This window comes from Molossus molossus, unplaced genomic scaffold (genome assembly GCF_014108415.1).
Source record: "Molossus molossus isolate mMolMol1 unplaced genomic scaffold, mMolMol1.p scaffold_m16_p_17, whole genome shotgun sequence".
NCBI lineage: Eukaryota > Metazoa > Chordata > Mammalia > Chiroptera > Molossidae > Molossus > Molossus molossus.
This window is the reverse complement of record NW_023425352.1, coordinates 29,936,064-29,954,543: the sequence shown is the minus strand read 5'-3', so window position 1 is coordinate 29,954,543 and position 18,480 is coordinate 29,936,064. Positions and strand designations below refer to the sequence as shown.

The window sequence follows — 18,480 nt, the reverse complement described above, 5'->3', positions numbered from 1 at the left end:
TTCTGTGCAATATAATTTATTTCAGTTCAACAAGCGTTTATTGAGCGACCTAAGGGAGAAGTAAGAGCTATTACTCTGCCCCTGAAGAGACTCATAACTTGGTTGGAAAAGTGAAAACATACATACCCAATAACTAGATATATATACATAGTCCAAACTTTTGGAAGTTCTCAGTGGCCCACAGAGCCACCCATCCTCAAATTAAGGTGGCTAAAATTCAGCTAGCACTGAGAAGGGATGTATTCTGCCATAGATACCATATATTAAAAGAAGTTTAGATTAGTGTCTTTTAAGTAAATAATGACCTCTTAAGATCCAAATGGATACATAGTTTTACAATTTTTACTGATATATATCAAAAGGATGAAAATGCTGAAGGGATTATTTTATCCGAGACTTAAGCATTTATAGCATTTTTGCCTGAACTTTTTTCTTAGGTATGCATTTGCTTAATACTTAATGTTAAGTGATGGGTTAGTTCTTGGAGTATTTTACAATTTATAGGTTTGGTTTTTTTTTCCTTTTACTCTTTTGTGTTTTCTTAAATATCAAAACATCTTTCAATTACCTTCAGTGTGTGACTCCATGATTTTCATGGACCTGAAATCCTAAGACTTGAGTATTGGAAAGAACTTCAGAAAATCTCAGCAAATCTCCTAGAAGCTCTCCCCTTACCAGGACGCTTGCTGCTGCTCCAGATGTCTTGAGATAGCCTACATTCAAACAGAGGCGTCTCTGCCCTTTGGAAAACCTCATGGCAGCCTGCTTCCCGAAACTTCCCACCTTGCATTATCCCCCATTCTAGAAAATTAAAATATCTGATTACTCAATAAGTTAAGTACTTTCTCCCTATTCTTTCCTCTTTCTTACTGCACTCCTTCCCACCTCTCAACCTTTTTCCTGTCTATTCACTCCTTGGTTTGTTTACACTGTATCTTTTTACTTCTAAACCCCTTAACATTCATTCCAGTGGAAATGGCCTATAGCTTCAACTGTTGGGCAGAATGTTTTTCTTCACCTTCTTGTCTTAGAACTCTGAGGATACTACTAACCTGTAGCCCTCTCTAGTGGTAGTCCTGCATTCTTTCACATGCCTCAGAGTGAGACATTGGTTTTTTCCTAGTTGCTCGTTTCTATTTATAGACCTTTTTTTTTTTTCACTTGAGTGAAAGCTCCAGCCCCTTTGAGACTCCTCATTCATCTCCATCACCATCAATCTCTTATTGTTGCTTTTGCAATCAGTTTATCTATATTTACACTCATCCTCATTTCCCTTCCTTCAGATTCAGATGACAGGTAGCCGTTTTAGTCAAGGCTCTCTCATCTTCCTATGCCCTGACTGCATTATTTCTATAGGACTTTCTTTCATTATTCATCTGTCTTTCCCCTGCTTATCCTTTTCCTAACTACCTTAGCCTAAAAGCATGCTCAGGTCTTTCCTATCTGAGAGAGCAGGAAGGGGGACGAGAGGGCGGGAGAGGAAATACCTTCTCTAGTCTCATTCTAGCTATTTCAATCTCCTTTGCATCCAAGTTCCTTAAAGGAATGATTTATAATTCGTGATATCCTTATTTTCTCTCTCATCTCTCATTCATCCCTCAGTCCACTATTCTGTGCTTTGCCACACCGCTGAAGCAGTATTCACTTAGCTCACCATGGAAAGCTGGTAGACGTTTTAGCCCTGATCTTACTGATTCTTTCCACTGCATTTGGTAATGTTGATCATGTCCTCTTTAAAATTCTCTCTTCTTCAAAGACTGTACTTCAACATTCTTTTTCTGTCTCTTTTGTGGCTTCCATTCCTACCCCCTAAATGCTGGTATCCCTGAGGTTTCTGCCCATACAACACTAGTCTCTCTGCACTTTACCTGTGTGAACATGTTCACGGGCATCATATCTCTGGTACAAATGCTGTATGCCCTAAATACATACCAGACGTTTCCACTGGGATGTGTGTCTCACATCCTATGTGGCCAAAGCTGTTGACACATATCTTTCCTTATTCTCAAATTCTGTCTTCTTTCTGTGTTCTCTGTTTCAGTTGATGCCATCACTGTGCCATGTCTCCTTCCAGTCACTCGTCATGTCCCAGGGATTTTTTCCTCCTAAATATTTTTGACCCATCCTCCTCTTTCCATCCTAAGTAAATGCCTACTACCTAATCACCCCCTCCTCTCTCTCTCCAACTACCTACTTGTCTGTCCCAGTCTATTTCAAGATTACCACAATACTCTCCTAATTATTTTTCTTGTCTTTAGTATTTTCTTCTCAAATCCATTCTTTTTTATTTATTTAATTTGTATCCTCACCCGAGGACACTATTTGATATTTTGTTCAGATAGAGTGGGAGGGAGAGAGAGAGAAAAAAAAACAAACATCGATGTGAAAGGGACATATCAAGTGGTTGCCACCCACACGACCCAACCAGGGCTAGGGACAAACTGCAACTGAGGTATGTGCCCTTAGTGGGAACCAAACCCCGGTCTCTCTGGACCGCAGGCCAACTCTCTAACCACTGAGCCAAACCGGCCAGGGCCTCAAATCCATTCTTCACAGAGCTGTTGGAGTTACATATCTAATGATGAATCTGACCATGTGAGCTCCCCTTGTTTAAAAGCTTCCCCAAGTTCCTAAACCAGTCATACATGTCCTTTTATGATCCAGCTTCCCATCCCCTTCTTCAGCCTATTTGGTACTACCCCTTAACTTATATTTCAATTTAGCAACACTAAAGTGCATGACACTCCCCATAAGCACAACTGTTTCTCATCCTTGTACCTTTTCTTTGCTGTCCCATCTGCTTGAAATACCACTACCCTTCCCTTGATCAATTCCTTTATAGGATTCAGTTTAGGTTCTACCTAAGATGCCTTCTTGTGTTTCTCACCCCACAAATCAGATTGAATGCTCTAGTAGTAATAACCTCTACATAACTCTGTCAGTGGAATGAGCATGTTAGTTCATAATTGTGCGAATATCTCTTCCATTACACTTATGAACTCCTTGTATCCAAAGACTGGGCACACATCATGCTAATGTCAAATAGAAGGGGAGGTTAAGACCCAAGTTTACAAGTCGCTTACATAATTCAAAAATGAAAGTATTTTGATTTTTTTCAAAACTGAATTGGGCAGGAATTTAATAGGGCCTGTATATAAATATAATATTGGTGTCATATGAAGCAGCACTTTTTATCCAAGTGAGCCATAATTAGTAAGCAAATAATATCCATAGAATATTGATTAGGCAAGACATTGGAAGAGTTTGATATTCCCTAACCAAATGGTATCAATTTAAAAATTATTCTGGATAAAAAAGATGACTCATTTTTAAGTTCTAGTGTTCATTGAGTGGTTTCTCAAAATTATTGAATACTCTTAATTACCCAAGATTCTTGATAAGAATTAAATTCCTTTTAAATATTTTATTATTTTATTTTCAACTAACTTAGTTATTTCAACTAAATAACTTCCAACTTTCTTACCTGTTTGTCATTCCTCTCCCCCCTTCTTCGCCCTCCTAATTATCAGCAATTGTGCTGAAGGCACTGGGCTAGGCTGTTTTATGTGTTACAAAGAAGAGATGCTATGGCTTGAGTTTTTTCTGGTGGCCTCATGTAAGATGTTTATGCAAAGTGTCAGTGGAAACCATTATCTTCAGAGGATGACACAGCCTATTTTGCTTAGAGATGCCCTCATTTCCTGTCCAGGTTATCCAGAGGTCAGGTGGGCATTTCTTTTCAAACCCGAACTCCTGTAGCGCAGATTCACATCGTGCAAGCACTGTAGAGCTTGGTCACAGTCCATGGATTCTGCTGGCTGCATTTGTCTTCCTAAGAAAATAAGTCCTTCCCCTGTGGTGTTTAGCTAAGCTGCATCTTCAAGTTTATCTGTTGCCCATTTTGAAGTTCACATGGGTCCCTGCATAGCCAGAATGTCGCAGTGTTGTCATTGTTGCCCTGTCCCAGAAACCTGTTACTAACTAAGCACTCAGGAAAGCATCAGGCCCCAAAGTAAGCGGTGGCTACATGCTGTGCACTCCCACCTTACTGCATCAGCTTCGGAGTATTTTGATAACTAGCCACCCTTTACTTCATGTTTAATTATGCCTTGAGGTTGTAGGAAAACTGAATTTATCACTGAAACAAATTAAGTAGCAAGTGTTCTGACATGTTTATTGAGCAAATTATTGTACCTGGCAAAAGGTAATTACATGTGCGATCAGGTCTACAAGTAACTGGATAACTAGGAGTTAATAAATTGTCTATCATAAGAAAAGTGCCTTTTAGATTCTAGAAAAGTAAAATATATTTCTTAAGAAATTGTCTGAGTAAAAATTATAAAATCTTTTGTAAGATTAGAAAGAAATAAAATGAGTAAGGACGCAAACCCCCTTAAATAAAAATACCAAGATATTGTAGTATTCATGTATTTAATAGAGATCACAGAGATCCCTATTTTCCTTATTTCTGTAATGCTGAGTATGGTAGTTTAGTTAATTCTGCATTTCTTTGGGAATCCAAGGCAAAATGGTAAAGGGCCTGTATTTGTATTTTAGGACATAAAACGAAGACCTTTTCTCTAGAAAGCCAAATAAATGAGATATGTATCTAAAATTCATTCTCCACTCAACCACAGATTTCTTGTAAGGACTAGAACTGAGGTTTCTACTTTTGTCACTGCCTTCTAAAGCATAACCAGAGAAAATACCCCCTTTTCTTCCTGAGGCAGCTGGGATTTTATGTACTTGGTTTGTTTCACTCTTTTCAAGTGGCCTGAGTATCATTTTAAAGAACAGAATTAGATACCTCTGGGGGTTGAAGTATTTAGTTATAATTTTAGTTTAACTTTGTTTTTTCAAAAGCCAAAAGTCAGTGTTTATAAATAATGGCAAATTATAAATAATATATATTACTTGACTTACTAGAATTTTAAAGTAAAACATATGCGATTAATTTTATTGAAGACTAAATTAATCTAGCTGTTAGTTTCTCTAAGTTTTCATTTCCTTATTTTAAATCACAACCATGGGGAGGAGGGGAGAGGAATATCCACTTAGATTTTTACAAATATTTAGGAAGTGATTATTCCCTTCCCCTTTTTCTCCTTAACAATTGTGCTGTAAACGAGTATGTAATCCCAGCATAGTCTAGCTTTCTTCATCCAAGCAGCTACTCTCTCTACTATATCCTGGAGTACCGATATGTTGGCATACAATTTTTCTTCTTTGGCTAATCCATGTTGTCTTCCTTTGTTGCTTGAATTCTTCCAAAGTCACTTCATACGAGATCTTATTTCTTCATTGCTTCAATAAAGCAAAACGACTCATCAGAGAGAATTGAAAGTCTGGTAAACATCTCTTATCATGAGTTTCAAGGTTTGATTTCCTTAGTATTGGAAGTCTGAGCTCCGTTGGTGAAGTCATTGCATAATACCTGTTATATAAGAGTGGCAGATACTGTAATGAATCTGGACAGAAAACTCAGTGTATGACCTGAGAATGTTTGTTTAATGTGTTTAATGGTGGCACCACTGGTTTACAAAAGGTAATCTCAAGAGCAGAACTTTGGTTGTGAAATGTTTTAGCACAAATTAAGTCAATCAATAAAATGAACTAATGCTAATATGGCTTTCATGATCATTATAAGAGGTTACTGAAAATTCAGAAATGTCTTAATTATTTATTTACAGGTAAAGTAAGATAAACATAGCCATCATATTAGTATGTAAGATGTGGGTTCAGTGTAGACATAAAATTTTGTGTCAAAAGGACCTATGCAGTTCATCTCAACATACATTTATTTGGTGGCTACTATATACCAGGTACTGGGCCAAATGTGAAGATACAGATATTAAGCAAAATAAATCACCAGCTTTGAGGCACTTACAAAGTACATTTTTAGGAGGAAGGAAAGGCACTTCAACTATTGGGATATTGGAAAGAGACAGGGCTGAGGTAGTCATGAGTCACCCAACTACAAAAGGAGTTCATTGATATTTGATTCTTTAGTATGTAGACAGACACATTGACCCATAATATCAGTATGTTGTGGAAAATACTAGAGATATGTGGAGGATGCTATGAGGACATGAAAGAGGAACAACTAACCCAACCAAAACCACATGGTCTGGGGAGACTTTCTGAGAGAAGTGAATTCTGACTTAAATTTAATGGAATAAGTAAGTTACCTGGATGAAGAAGAAGGAGAAGGAAGTGATAGAAAAGAAAATGATTAATGTCCTGGGGATCATCATGGTTTATGAGATTTATGAGTGTTCCTTGTTTAGGAGAGGAAGCCAGGAGGTTGACCTGGATCAGGTGCAAGATAACTTTTCATGTCATGTTAAGGAACTTAAACTTTATCTTGTAAGATTTGGTAAGCCATTGAAGGTTTTAAGCAAATTAATGATGTATTTGTATTTTAGCTGGATCTCTGGCAACAGTGTGAAGATCGATGGATCTGGGGTATTAGAAGGGAGAGGCAAAGGGGATAGACAAGAGAAGATTTCTATATCCGAACTAGGAGAGTAATAGTAGTAGGGATGGAAAGTAGGAAGCAGGAAGCAAGTGAATTCAAGAAATATTTAGGAGGTTAATTGGCACAATTTGGCAATAAGTCAGATGCAGGAGTTATAAGAGAGAGGAGTCAAAGCAGACTGAATCTAGATTTCTGGTTTGGGTAATTAGGTGAAGTTCTACCATTCAGTGCAGAACACAATATCAGGAAGCTGAATTTCTTCACAACTGAAGGAAAACAAGCCATATATATACATATAAAGGTATTACAAAAACCAGAGTCACACTACTACAATTGACCCTTGAGCAATGTGGGGATAAGGAGCACTGACCCCCCACATGGTAAAAAATCTGAGCATAACTTGTAACTCCCTAAAAATTTAACTCTTAATGGCCTACTGTTGACTGGATAACCTTACAAATAAGCTAAAACAGTTGATTACCACATATTTTGTATATGTATTATATACTATATTCTTACAGTAAAGGAAGCTAGAGACTAGAAAATGTTAATAAAATCATAAGGAAGACAAAATACATTTACTGTATTTTTTGGAAAAAATCTGCTTATAAGTGGACCTGTACTGTTCAAACCTGTGTTGGTCAAGGATCAACTGTATTTGAGGTAAATCTACTTGAGGATACTATATGAAATGCTCCCCCCCCCCCCGTTTTGGATCATAATAGGGTTTTTGTTTTTCAAAAATAGAGGATAAAATTTTTTGTTAATTATTAGTATCTTTCTGCATTAATAAAGAACTTTTAGGGAAATTTGGTTAAATACATATTATTATTTGGGTTCAGATACATAACCATAAATATTTTAAACCCCAATAGCCAAAATAATTATTTTAAAACTCAATTATATAAGGTGCTAATATTCTTATGTTACTAAATGAAGTGAAAAGATACTCTTAAAACTTCATGTAACAAATTCTATTCCTAGTTATATACTTCAGAGAAATAAAAACAGGTGCACACAAAAGTTTAGACTAGAATGTTCATAGCAATATTATTTATAAGAACCAAAAAATATAATTTTATTAACCAATGTTACCCCAATAAATTCAATAAAATTTATATTAAAAAATAGCCATCTCATAGCTTGAAACCCATATGATCCTATTAACTAATGTCACCCCAATAAATTTAATAAGAAATTAAATAAAAATAGCCAAAAAAGGAAATAACCCAAGTGTTCATTAACTAATGAATGGATAAACAAAATCTGGTTTATCCATACATTGGAATAATATTTGGCAATAAAAAGGAATGAAGTATTGATATACCCTACAACATGGATAAACCTCGAAAACATTATACTAAGTGAAAGAAGCCCAGTTACAAAAGACAACATGTTATATGAATTTTATTTGGGGAGTGACTACTTATGGGTATAGGATTCTTTTGGGGAATAAAAATGTTCTAAAATTGATTGAGATGGTTGCACATCTCTGTGTATATACTCAAAACCATTGGTTTATACACTTTAAAGGGAAGAATTATATGGTATGTGAAATATATCTTAAAGATGTTTTTCTTTTTTTTTCTGGAACATTATATTTTACTTATTTATCTTTATTAATTAATTTATTTTTGTTACAAATGGTTCTCCTTTTTCCCTCACTGACACCCTCCTCCTGATCCCACCCCCCACCACAGCATTGTTGTCTATGTCAATTGGTTATGCCTATGTGCATGTAAGTGCTTTGGTTTATCTCTTCCCTCCCCACTCGCACCCCTCCTCTGAGCTTTGTCAGGCTGAACCCTACTTCTGTCTCTGAGTCTGTTTTGGTCATCAGTTTGTTTTGTTCATTTTATTTCACAAATAAGTGAGATCATGTGATATTTGATTGGCGTAATACTCTCAGGTCCTTCCATGTCTTCTCAAAGGATAAGAGATCTTTCTTTCTTTCTTACAGGTACATAGTACTCCATTGTGTACATGTACCACAGCTTTTTATCTACTCATCTATTGATGGACACTTGGACTGTTTCCAGATCTTACAATTGTAAATAGTGCTGGTATGAACATAGGGGTGCATATATTCTTTCTGATTGGTGTTCTAGGCTTCTTAGGGTATATTCCTAGAAGTGGGATGACTGGGTTAAATGGGAGTTTAATTTTTAATATTTTGAGGATCAAAGATATTTTTCAAAAAAGTTTTTAAAGGTGATATAACAAGAAATAGAATTTTAATTATATTGAAGTTATAAAAGCAAAAATAGAGGAAATTTGTGACAGTTACCAAAAATAGGAAGGTGGTATAAGATATAAACCTTTGTATATATTAGCTGCAAGATGATTTAAAAGAAAAACAGAAAAATAAGCATATTTAGAGATATTGAAGTAATCACCAGAATTAAAAACAAAAGGAGTTAAACATAATTACTTTTGAGAATTGGGGGTGAGGGTGGGTGTGGGCCAGTGGACTGTTGGTTTTCATGATATGTCCCTTTTAATTATTACCCATGTATTATTTGATAAAGTTAATTTTAAAAATAACCATATAAAATCATATGGATGTCTATAAATCTGATTATGTAAATCCCACTTTTTGCCTCTTTTTCCCCAAATTCCAAACCCACCTCATAATTATCTAGGACTACTACACAGCTTACCATCAAAAATACTTTAGGAATATGCTACTTGTGCTGCGTGAAGTGACTTGAAGAGACCAATGCCTTAACCTCTGCAGCACAGCGTGCTCAAAGCTCCTCCTGGTCCTCGCCAGGGGACATGGGTAGTAGAAAGGCCGCTAAGAAGAGGGCAGGTGTGAGTTAGGACTCAGGTGCATCAGAGAACCAGAAGGCATCACAAGGGCAAAGAGTAAGGGTGTGGGGGCACAGTATTGCTTCTTTCTTGTTTTGCCCTGGCCCTTTCTGTCTGCTACTTAAAACTCTCTTCTGCACTGTATGTGGTTTTCCAGATAGCTGGAAAGGGGTAGAGCCAAGTGTTTTAAAAATCATATGAAGCTCATTGTTTGGTTTCAGCATCTATTTAGAGAAAGGACTGGTATTTTCCCCACTGTGGCTAATGTAGTAAAATCCACTTTTCTTGAATCCCTAGTGCCTAATTACTCATATTTCTTCCTTAAAGCTATATTATGGGTTAGGATTTTAGTTGTTCAAATCTCAGAAGCGCTCTAGAAACCCTTGCTCTGGCTTTGTTTTTTGGAGGCAAAGGAAAAATGATCTCCTGGTTTACTTTTGGAATCTGCAAAGCAACTCTGAGGTCCCAGGTGGATTTGGTGTTTGGAAAAGGGACTTTGGGGGACTAAGGTTGACCCTGAGCCCCCAGGTCACTGTTCACATTTACAAAAGCAAACCTGGTATCCCCAATTGCTTTTCTCTTGAGGTTGGCTTAACTTTATTTATCTTCTGTCTTGGGTCACTGCCCCTGAGGTGCTTCAAAAGCAAAACCCAAAAGACCCAAAACAAAGAAAGCTGAACCAGATTCAAGGAAAAAATGACCTGGCACTCTGGGTTCACTTTTACAAAGGCAAAAAGTCACTTCAAGTTCCATAGAATGGTTTTAAATCGTCCTAGATTCATTGTGTCCTTTGCACAAAGTGATCTCAACAGGTCTGAGACCCCGAGTTTCTTGGGTGTAGATCTGGAGTGCGACTTAGGATGGGAAACTGTCAGCAAGCTAAATGTGATGACACAAACGAATTCTTCAGTGATTCTGAAGTGATTCAACTATTTGAGCATATAAATGGGACCACCCATGCAACCATTTCTTTCCTTAAGCCGAATCTTTTTGTTTGGTGGACACACAGGGAACGCTGAGGAAGTGAAACTTACAACTCATTTACAAATATTGGCATAAATCCACTTTATGTTATCAGATTAGTTGTGAAGGGTATTTTTGAATCCTTGATGAAAAAAAAGTTAGGATACTAATTTTAGGTAATCTTATAAATCATGAGATGGAACTGAGGCACATTATTTTGTTGTTTATTTTTATATGATCCATACTTTGCTTACTTCCCAGAAGGATTTAAGGTGGAATTACTTTACTTGACTATTGGAACAAACCCATTTATAGAACTTAATACCAATGTTCATTATAATATGCCTGACTTTATCCTTTAATAAGTAATTGTAAAATTGCTTTTGGATAATCTAAGGGAGATTTTTGTTTTTGTTCATATTTGATCTATATCTTTGAATTTTAGGTGTATGTGTTAACTAATAAATTCATCTGTTGAGACTATCTTACTGTTTATTTACAAGACTGAGAGAGGTTTTGTGTGATTAATAATAAATGTATTATTTATGTATTGCCATCTTAAGGAAGCAAAACCTGAGGTAGAGAAATGAGGCTTTCCATAACTTAGGTTTTAGTATTAAGGACATAGTGCATCCTGTGAAACCCGACCAGGTGTGAGAGGCAGTCCCCAAGGCAATGACTGTGGAGTGAAGGTGAGTGCCAGTGGTTGTACCCAGCATCACTCTGGTTTCCTCATCCCTTCCTGTCACATTCTGGCTCCAGAGCAGTCATGTGCTTTTTAAACCGTCCCAAAGATCCAGAATCATGCATCTTAGTCAAAGCAGGCATGGATAGCAGCCTATTGAAATGGGCTCAGTGCATAAATCCGGCCTAGCATAGTGTCATTTTCATAGCGTCCTAGCTTCATATTTTATCTTTCACTTCAATAGAACTGTACTTTAAAAAGTGAAAAAGGACCTTATAATTGTTCTGGATAAGGGACACTGGCAGTGCTGCCCTGGCCGGTTTGCTCAGCGGTTAGAGCGTCGGCCTGCGGTCCAGAGAGACTCGGGTTCAGTTCCTGCTAAGGGCACGTACCTCAGTTGCAGTTTGTCCCCGGCCCTGGTTGGTCATGTGGGTGGCAGCCACTTGATGTGTCCCCTTCACGTTGATGTTTCTCTCTCTCTCTCTCCCTCCCACTCTGTCTGAACAAAAAATTGGAAAAAAATGTCCTCAGGTGAGGATAAAAAAAAAAAATTAAAGTGCTTGTTTCTCTAGGGAGAACATTAACTCATTCAACATTAGACCCAATGCTTTATTGTGAAGGAATCTGTCTTTACTAATGCTCCAGTCAAATCCTGGGAGAGATGGAGGGAAGTCTGAGTTCACAGGACCTAGTTTGTCTGCAGGCCAACATTGGCCTTTTTCAGACAGCTGTCAGCATAGCCAAAGGAGTCCGGAGGGTGCTCTCTTTTTGTACTCATGAAGCCTAAGGAAAAAGCCTAAATAAACCTGGAATAGTGGTCTGGCATCATCCATCAGTCAGTTATTTCTTGAATATCTATTGAGTAGTTACACTCTGTTGGACACATTTTATGAGTTTTCCTGGCTAGTTTTGTGAAGTTTGTTTCTATTTACTTACTAATGCAGTCCTATGCATTTGAAAAATTCTTACACACATGGAAATGAGAAATCAGAATATGAGATCAGCAGGCTTGCTGGCCCCATATTTCCTCTCTTCCTACACCCATGTGTACTTTAGGGCACAGCCCCTGGAATGGTGCGCAAGTCTACAGACCCTGGATTCATGGGCGGAGAAGAGCACGCAGTCACTGGCTCCTGCATAAATCAGTAGTTTCTATCTTACTTCATATTAAATTGATAGTAGCTTCCTCATGTGTTGCTGTAGTTTAAAATACTACAGTTTTGTGTGAATAGTTTTTTTCTTTATAATTTCTTCATGTTAACATCAGAATTTTACTTGTTTCTTTGTTAACTGTCTACTTGTCCACCTGCCCCACGTATAATGTAAACTTTTTGAGGACAGGGACTTTGCCTTCTTCAATACTATATCTCTGGTGCCTAGCACAGCTGCTATTTCATTATAGGTGGGCACTCAATATTTGTTGAATGAATAAATGAATGTTATCTAGATCCTTGGTCCTTTTTATACACAGTGGCAATGCATTCCTCCACCATTAATGTGCAAATGTATGCAGATTTCCATAGATATCTACAAGTTAACTCTGCATGATATGTATTTCTATAAAGTATTAATGTAAATTTGCAAGCATCTAGATTAGATTTGCCTACATGTGGGCAGGTATGTTAAATTTTTTGGTTCCTGTACTATCTAGCCATGAGAGATTTGCATAGGAGTGTCTGGCCATATGTGAAAATTGTAAGCATAATATTTCTGTACCTAGGAAAGTCGGGTTTTGTGCTGTAGAAGAACCAGTTCTGTATTCACAGTTGGAGTAGGTGTAGGTTTAGGTTTTAAATTAATTAAGTGGGCTCCTCCTTTCCCACCTGGGGGTAGATCAGCACAAGAGAAAAACAGACTTATTTTAAGGCCTCTTCCTCTTGCAAATCCCAAAGGTCATGTTGCTAATGCCTTTTGGAAAGAAAGGGAGATTACAGCCAGTATACAGTTATTAAGTGTTACTTTGTGCCGTCTGTGCGCATGCCCACACACACTTGTGCAGACACATACCTAACCTGACGAGGAATCCTTCAAAATGAGGCCTTTGTTAACAACTGTGTGAGTATTCATTATTGAAATGTAATGTATAAATATGTAAACCTTATTTCTAACTCTACAGTTAATACATGTTTATTGTGGAATATTATGGAAAAAAAAGAAGACAATAAGTTACCCATAATTCCATCACTCAAATAACAGCCATTCTGAACATTTTCTCAAGTTTTCTTCTAGTCTTTTTTGATGGGTTTTTATGTAATTTTAGTAGCAACTTTGTTATACGTGTTTTCCCAAGCTACTTAAAATTCTGTATAGACATCAATTTTAATAACCACAAGATAATTTATAACTCACTGTTTAATCATTCTTTTAATATTGAGATTCTGGCTGTTTTGGGGGGCTTTTTTTCCTTCAGTTTTTTTATTACATAAATAACATTTTTGAGTAATATCTTTGCTCATAATTTTTGTGCCCTTTTATTATTGTTTCCTGAAGTTAGATTCCTAGAAGTATGATTACTGAGTCAAAGGGAATGATCATTTTTATAAGGTTCTCAAACTTATAACAAAATCACATTGCAGAGAAGTTACACCAATTTACATTTTTACTATGGGAGAATATCAAAGTAACTTTTCTTCCTTGTGCAAGGGAGTAAAAAAGTACTTGTTGCAGCAGTCAAAAATTACAGAGAACTTTTAATAAGTTCCCTTTTCTTTCTTATACAATATTTGTATTTAATTTCTAGTATGTTTGGATTTATGTGTACCATTTTATCATTTGTGGTTTTTTCCCTTAATTTATTTTTAATGTTGAAAGTATTACAGATGTCCCTCCTTTTTCCCCAATGACATCCTCCTCCCCGCCCCCGCCCCCTCCCCTGCCTTCACTGCATGTACAGTGTATTCTTTAAACATCGCGTCAATGTAGTTTCTGTACCAGTGTTTTAAATTTTGGTATGGCCTAGAATGGTGTCCGAAAGAAAACAGAATGGCTTTTAATGTTAGTGCTTAATATTTTCATGATAGAATTTTCTTCATTTTACAAGAAATTCTCTGTTAATAGCTGTATGTCGGATGGGAAAAGAGTCTAACAAGTCCATTACCTTTCAAAGGAAGAGCTAGTTCTTGTAACCTTTCCTTCTGTATGAACCACCCCAGAAGTTTTATCCCTCTCACAGTTAATGGGTTGGCTTGCTGCATATCATATGAGGAAATACAAATGTTTCATTCATTTGAAAGCAAAAGCAGTATACTTCTTACTTATAAAGTAAGTTAAAACAAAAAAGAAGAAATAATATAAAAACTGAAGGAAGGTAGTAAGTAAAGCATTTAGCTTTTTGAAACAATTCAAATGGGGATAGGAAGTTGGTTTTAAATGGCTTAAAGAGGATTAGAGTTTTAAAGTTGGATAAGGAGTTTGGTGCTTTGGTTTAGGCATAGCATTGCTTTTAAAAGATTACTTCCATATTTGACAACAGTTCTAACTGGAGATTATAAAGCAAATAGTCAATTTTAAAACATTACAGAAAACAAGAGGGTTTCTTTTTTGTTGTTGTTTGTTTATACAAAATGATTGCTTAGAGTTAACATGCTGAGTCCTGAAGCCCTCCTTTCATAACACTACTGAGGATCTATCACCAGGGAGAATCCAGCAGAGGTTGTTTAATGCACTTAATTGAGATTATCTGAGCTTTTGGTTTAAATTACTTTGGGAAAGTCTAGATGCAAATGGCTTCTTAGAAAGGTAAACATACTTAACCTCTAAGAGAAAAGGTTCAATTTAACTTCTTTAAAATTCTTCAGTTAGTAGCACCAACCCTTATTAAATTTGAGTATGAACTGAATAATGTGTAAAGTTTAAATCTCTATACCTAATAAAGTTAATATAACTATATTAACTATTTTCATTTTACAATTATTTGAAAATGCAATAAAGTATTTTATTAGAAAAGCAGTCCCTGACAAGTTTAATAATTTCAAAAGTAAAAAGATAGTAAATACTATTTTGGTTATAAAGTATAGTTAATGAAGTTTTAAAAATGAATTATTGCTTTATCTAAGAAGCAGTCGTATTAAAATGGATCGAGAATAGCATATACTTATGTATTAGCTGTAAGTATATAGTCAAAAGTTGGTTTAACATTTCCCCATCTTTCTCAGCTCCTTGACTTATTTATGGTTTGGGATTGGTCTACTTATCTAGCTGATTATGGACAGCCAGCTTCTAAGTACCTCCGAGTGAATCCAAACACAGCCCTTACCCTTTTGGAGAAGTGAGTATATTCTGAAAACTTTTTTATATCATTTTAATAAAATTTAAGAACTAGAGATTTTCATCAAAAGAGAAATGTCTAAAGGGAGCTCAATCTATTTTAATGACCAAAACATAAACCTTTTTCTTGCCCTTTAGTGTTGGTTATAGGAGACTGCTGTTTATACTGATACGATCAAAACATTTTTCCTATTGCATCCTCAGTAGCAGGCTTAATTGGCCTTAGAAATATGTTTGAGACAGGTGAGAACTGGAACTAGTTTTTTATACTATCACATAGAAAAGAAGTTATTTTGTAAAATGTGGCTAGGAATTGGAATGCTTGCCACCAGTGAGTGTTGGATAAAAATCCCAGCATTATAGACTTGGGTTCTTTGCAGGTAGAGAAGCATGTGATTCAAAAAATAATACAGTAAAAACTGAAGTAACCGGACACTTACTGGTGCATCTTGTCCAGTGAAAAATAATACAAGTTTAGTGTTGATTTTCTGTCAAATTGTGTGGCAGATTTTTTTTTTACTCAATCATATTTCATTTTAAGTATTACTATTAAAATTTTCAATTGTTGAATTAAAAGTGTATATTATTTTCCCACATTTCAAAATGTCTGTGGTGTATTTTACTTGAGAAGAAAAAGAACTGTTTAAAATAAATATAAATTTATTTTACAATACCATGAAACACCACTGAGGCAAAAAAATTGCTGCTTTAAATTATGTAATGTTATTTTTTTCTTTCACCTGTCTTGCTATGAATGTAATCTGTAGTTAATAGGGGGTGTATGTATTTTAACATACTTTTTGGAATGATATTAGAAAATAGTATATTAAAAAACAATATACTTTAGATTTACATATTAATGCAAAAACACCACTTTATACAAAATGTAGAATAAAGATGTTAATTTGTTGTGTGGTTCCTATTTTCATAATTTTATTAGTACTTATGTTTTTTTAAATATATTTTTCAAGCATAGTATTAGGGGTAGATAATTCAGAGCACACCAAGACATTTTACTTGTGACAGCATTGCTTATAATTTCCTTTTACTAAGCTTCTTCATTCACATATATTCCTAGGATGAAGGATACTAACAAAAAGAACAATATATTTGCTCAGTTCAGGAAGAATGATCGAGACAAACAGAAGTTGATAGAGACAGTCATGAAACAGCTGAGAAGTTTGGTGAATGGTATGTCCCAGCACACATAGACTTCACATCCCTGCGCTCACGACACCGAATTCGCCATCGAACCTTGATCTCTAACGGGCACTAGTTATGATAATGGCAATTTGCAGAATTAAAAAATACAATAGAGAAAAGACACTGATGAGAACTGAAACAAGAAACAGTAATAAATATCATTTGTATGGATTTTTAAATAATTGAATACTATTTTATATATGGAAAATGTGACATTAATTTTTTCACTTTTAAAAATATATATAAATCAGGTCAAAAACTGTATGTGAAACTGTAAATACATTAGAAAAACGTATGTCTCTACATATCTTTTTTATTCCGACTTGAATGATATTTTGCTTTTTCATCAGTATCTGGTTTTAGAATGCAATCATGTCTGATATGGGAATATTTCACTGTCATTTTCTGACTTTTAGTTTTTACTTTCACCTAAATATGATTTAAGTAGATAAAATTTTTCTAATTCTGTTGATTCTCAGGGGGAAATAGACAAATCTTTAAAGGTCTCTGAAAGCAGTCTTTACTTATTCAGTAAGAATGTGAATTATTTGTTCTCCTTGGGTGGTTTAATGTCATCGTTCTGAATATGAAGACAAGATGTTTGGATTTTCTAAAGATGCAGTGTTTCTATTCAGCAGGGTTAATATTTCTAACTATATTGTTTGTAGCTGACCCCACTCTAGAATTTATTTGGGCTGGTTTGGGTCAAGTTAAGAGAGGACAGGAGCGCAGTGGGGCTAACCACTTCAGGTGCAGCCTGTGCGGTGGCGGGCATGTTCTCACACAAGCTACCACGGGGTCAGGTTACTTTCCTCACTCTGCAGACCTCCACACCGCGTCCTCACTGTGGAAACAAGCCAACCCAAATGAACTCTGGAAAACCTAAAACAAATGTACATTTTCCTTTGTGTAAATTACTGTGGTCCAAGTGGCAACAGCAATCTGATCTCTACTTTCTCTTCATTGTATTTATGCTGAATACTCCTTTTGTATTTTCAGGATTTATGCCTGTAAAAACTTATGCTTGATTCTGTAAAATAAGTGTATAGAATTATATGTACATTTCTTGCTTTTGTGATGGAATATAAAAAAGGTTAAGAAGTTCTTGAAAATGAGTTGCTATTGTATCTATTCAATTTCCTGATTTAAAACAACTACTTCCTTTAGAAATGCTATTATTCCCTAGCTATTGGAATGAAGTATCACTAAAACAAAGAAAATAAACATTCTTTTGACCATCTCTTATTCTAAGGTTTTTCACACTTTAAAAACTATTACACGGAAAACATGTAAATCTTAGAAGTTACTAGAGGAGCGTTAACAGCTGGCTAGCTCTCTTTGAAGACTGGAATATGGCTGTCCCTCGTGTGCCTTACCCAGCCCTCCAGGGCATCATCCCGGCTTTGGCAAGGTGACCTGAATTCGGAGAGTGGTCCGCCTTTGCATGCTTGGAGCAGACCACTGTGGCTTCCCAGCTAGAATTGTCTTGAGGAGTTCACCTTATTTTTCTCAATAATACAAGGACCCCGCACTTTACCTCCCACCCCTCTGGTTACATTGTAGGGACAGGGACGCGAGGGTCCCGGGGGCATTTGGAGCCCTCTGACGCAGAAACCCCGTGAAGGGACCGTGCAGACTAGGGCGGGGCCCTCCGAAGTGGGAGGGAACAGTGAATTTGGTCCTCCAGACCCAAAAGAAGCCCGGGGATATTGCTCTTTGTGGGCTTCAGGCAACGACACTACCATCTTTGGAAGGATTCCTGAAGTGGTAAATCAGAGACCAGGGAGGGGTTGGGGATATTGGAGAATCTCGACTCCGGCTATCCTTGCAGGCGCTTGCGAAGCCTAAATTGGCATGGAAGACTGCAATTTCCCCCGAAAGGGAAACAGCAAATGAGAAAAACCCTAGCCCTTAGCTTTGGAGCCCCGAGATGGGAAAGGCCCCCTAGAAGCTCCAGGGTGCGGACCCCAAAGAGAGAGTGCGTTAACTCAGTGCGCTGTATTTGTCTACCTCCGAGCTCCCGCGACTAAGTTCTGGCGCGGAACCCTCAGACCCCGCCCGAGGATTTCAGCTG

General features: G+C 36.5%; 1 protein-coding gene across 7 annotated transcripts in view; it reads left to right on the top strand.

The window, feature by feature from the left end:
- EXOC6 (exocyst complex component 6) overlaps window positions 1–17,513 on the top strand; it is a 205,708-nt gene extending 188,195 nt beyond the window's left edge. For 6 of the 7 annotated variants that reach the window (XM_036264683.1, XM_036264682.1, XM_036264687.1 and 3 more), the window contains 2 exons: window positions 15,092–15,204; window positions 16,282–17,513. In XM_036264683.1, the coding sequence (XP_036120576.1) occupies window positions 15,092–15,204; window positions 16,282–16,414 (246 nt within the window). In that variant the 3' untranslated portion in view covers window positions 16,415–17,513. The remainder of the gene's footprint in view (window positions 1–15,091; window positions 15,205–16,281) is intronic. The other variant, XM_036264684.1, reaches the window with a different exon arrangement.
- The last annotated feature ends 967 nt before the right edge of the window (window positions 17,514–18,480 follow it).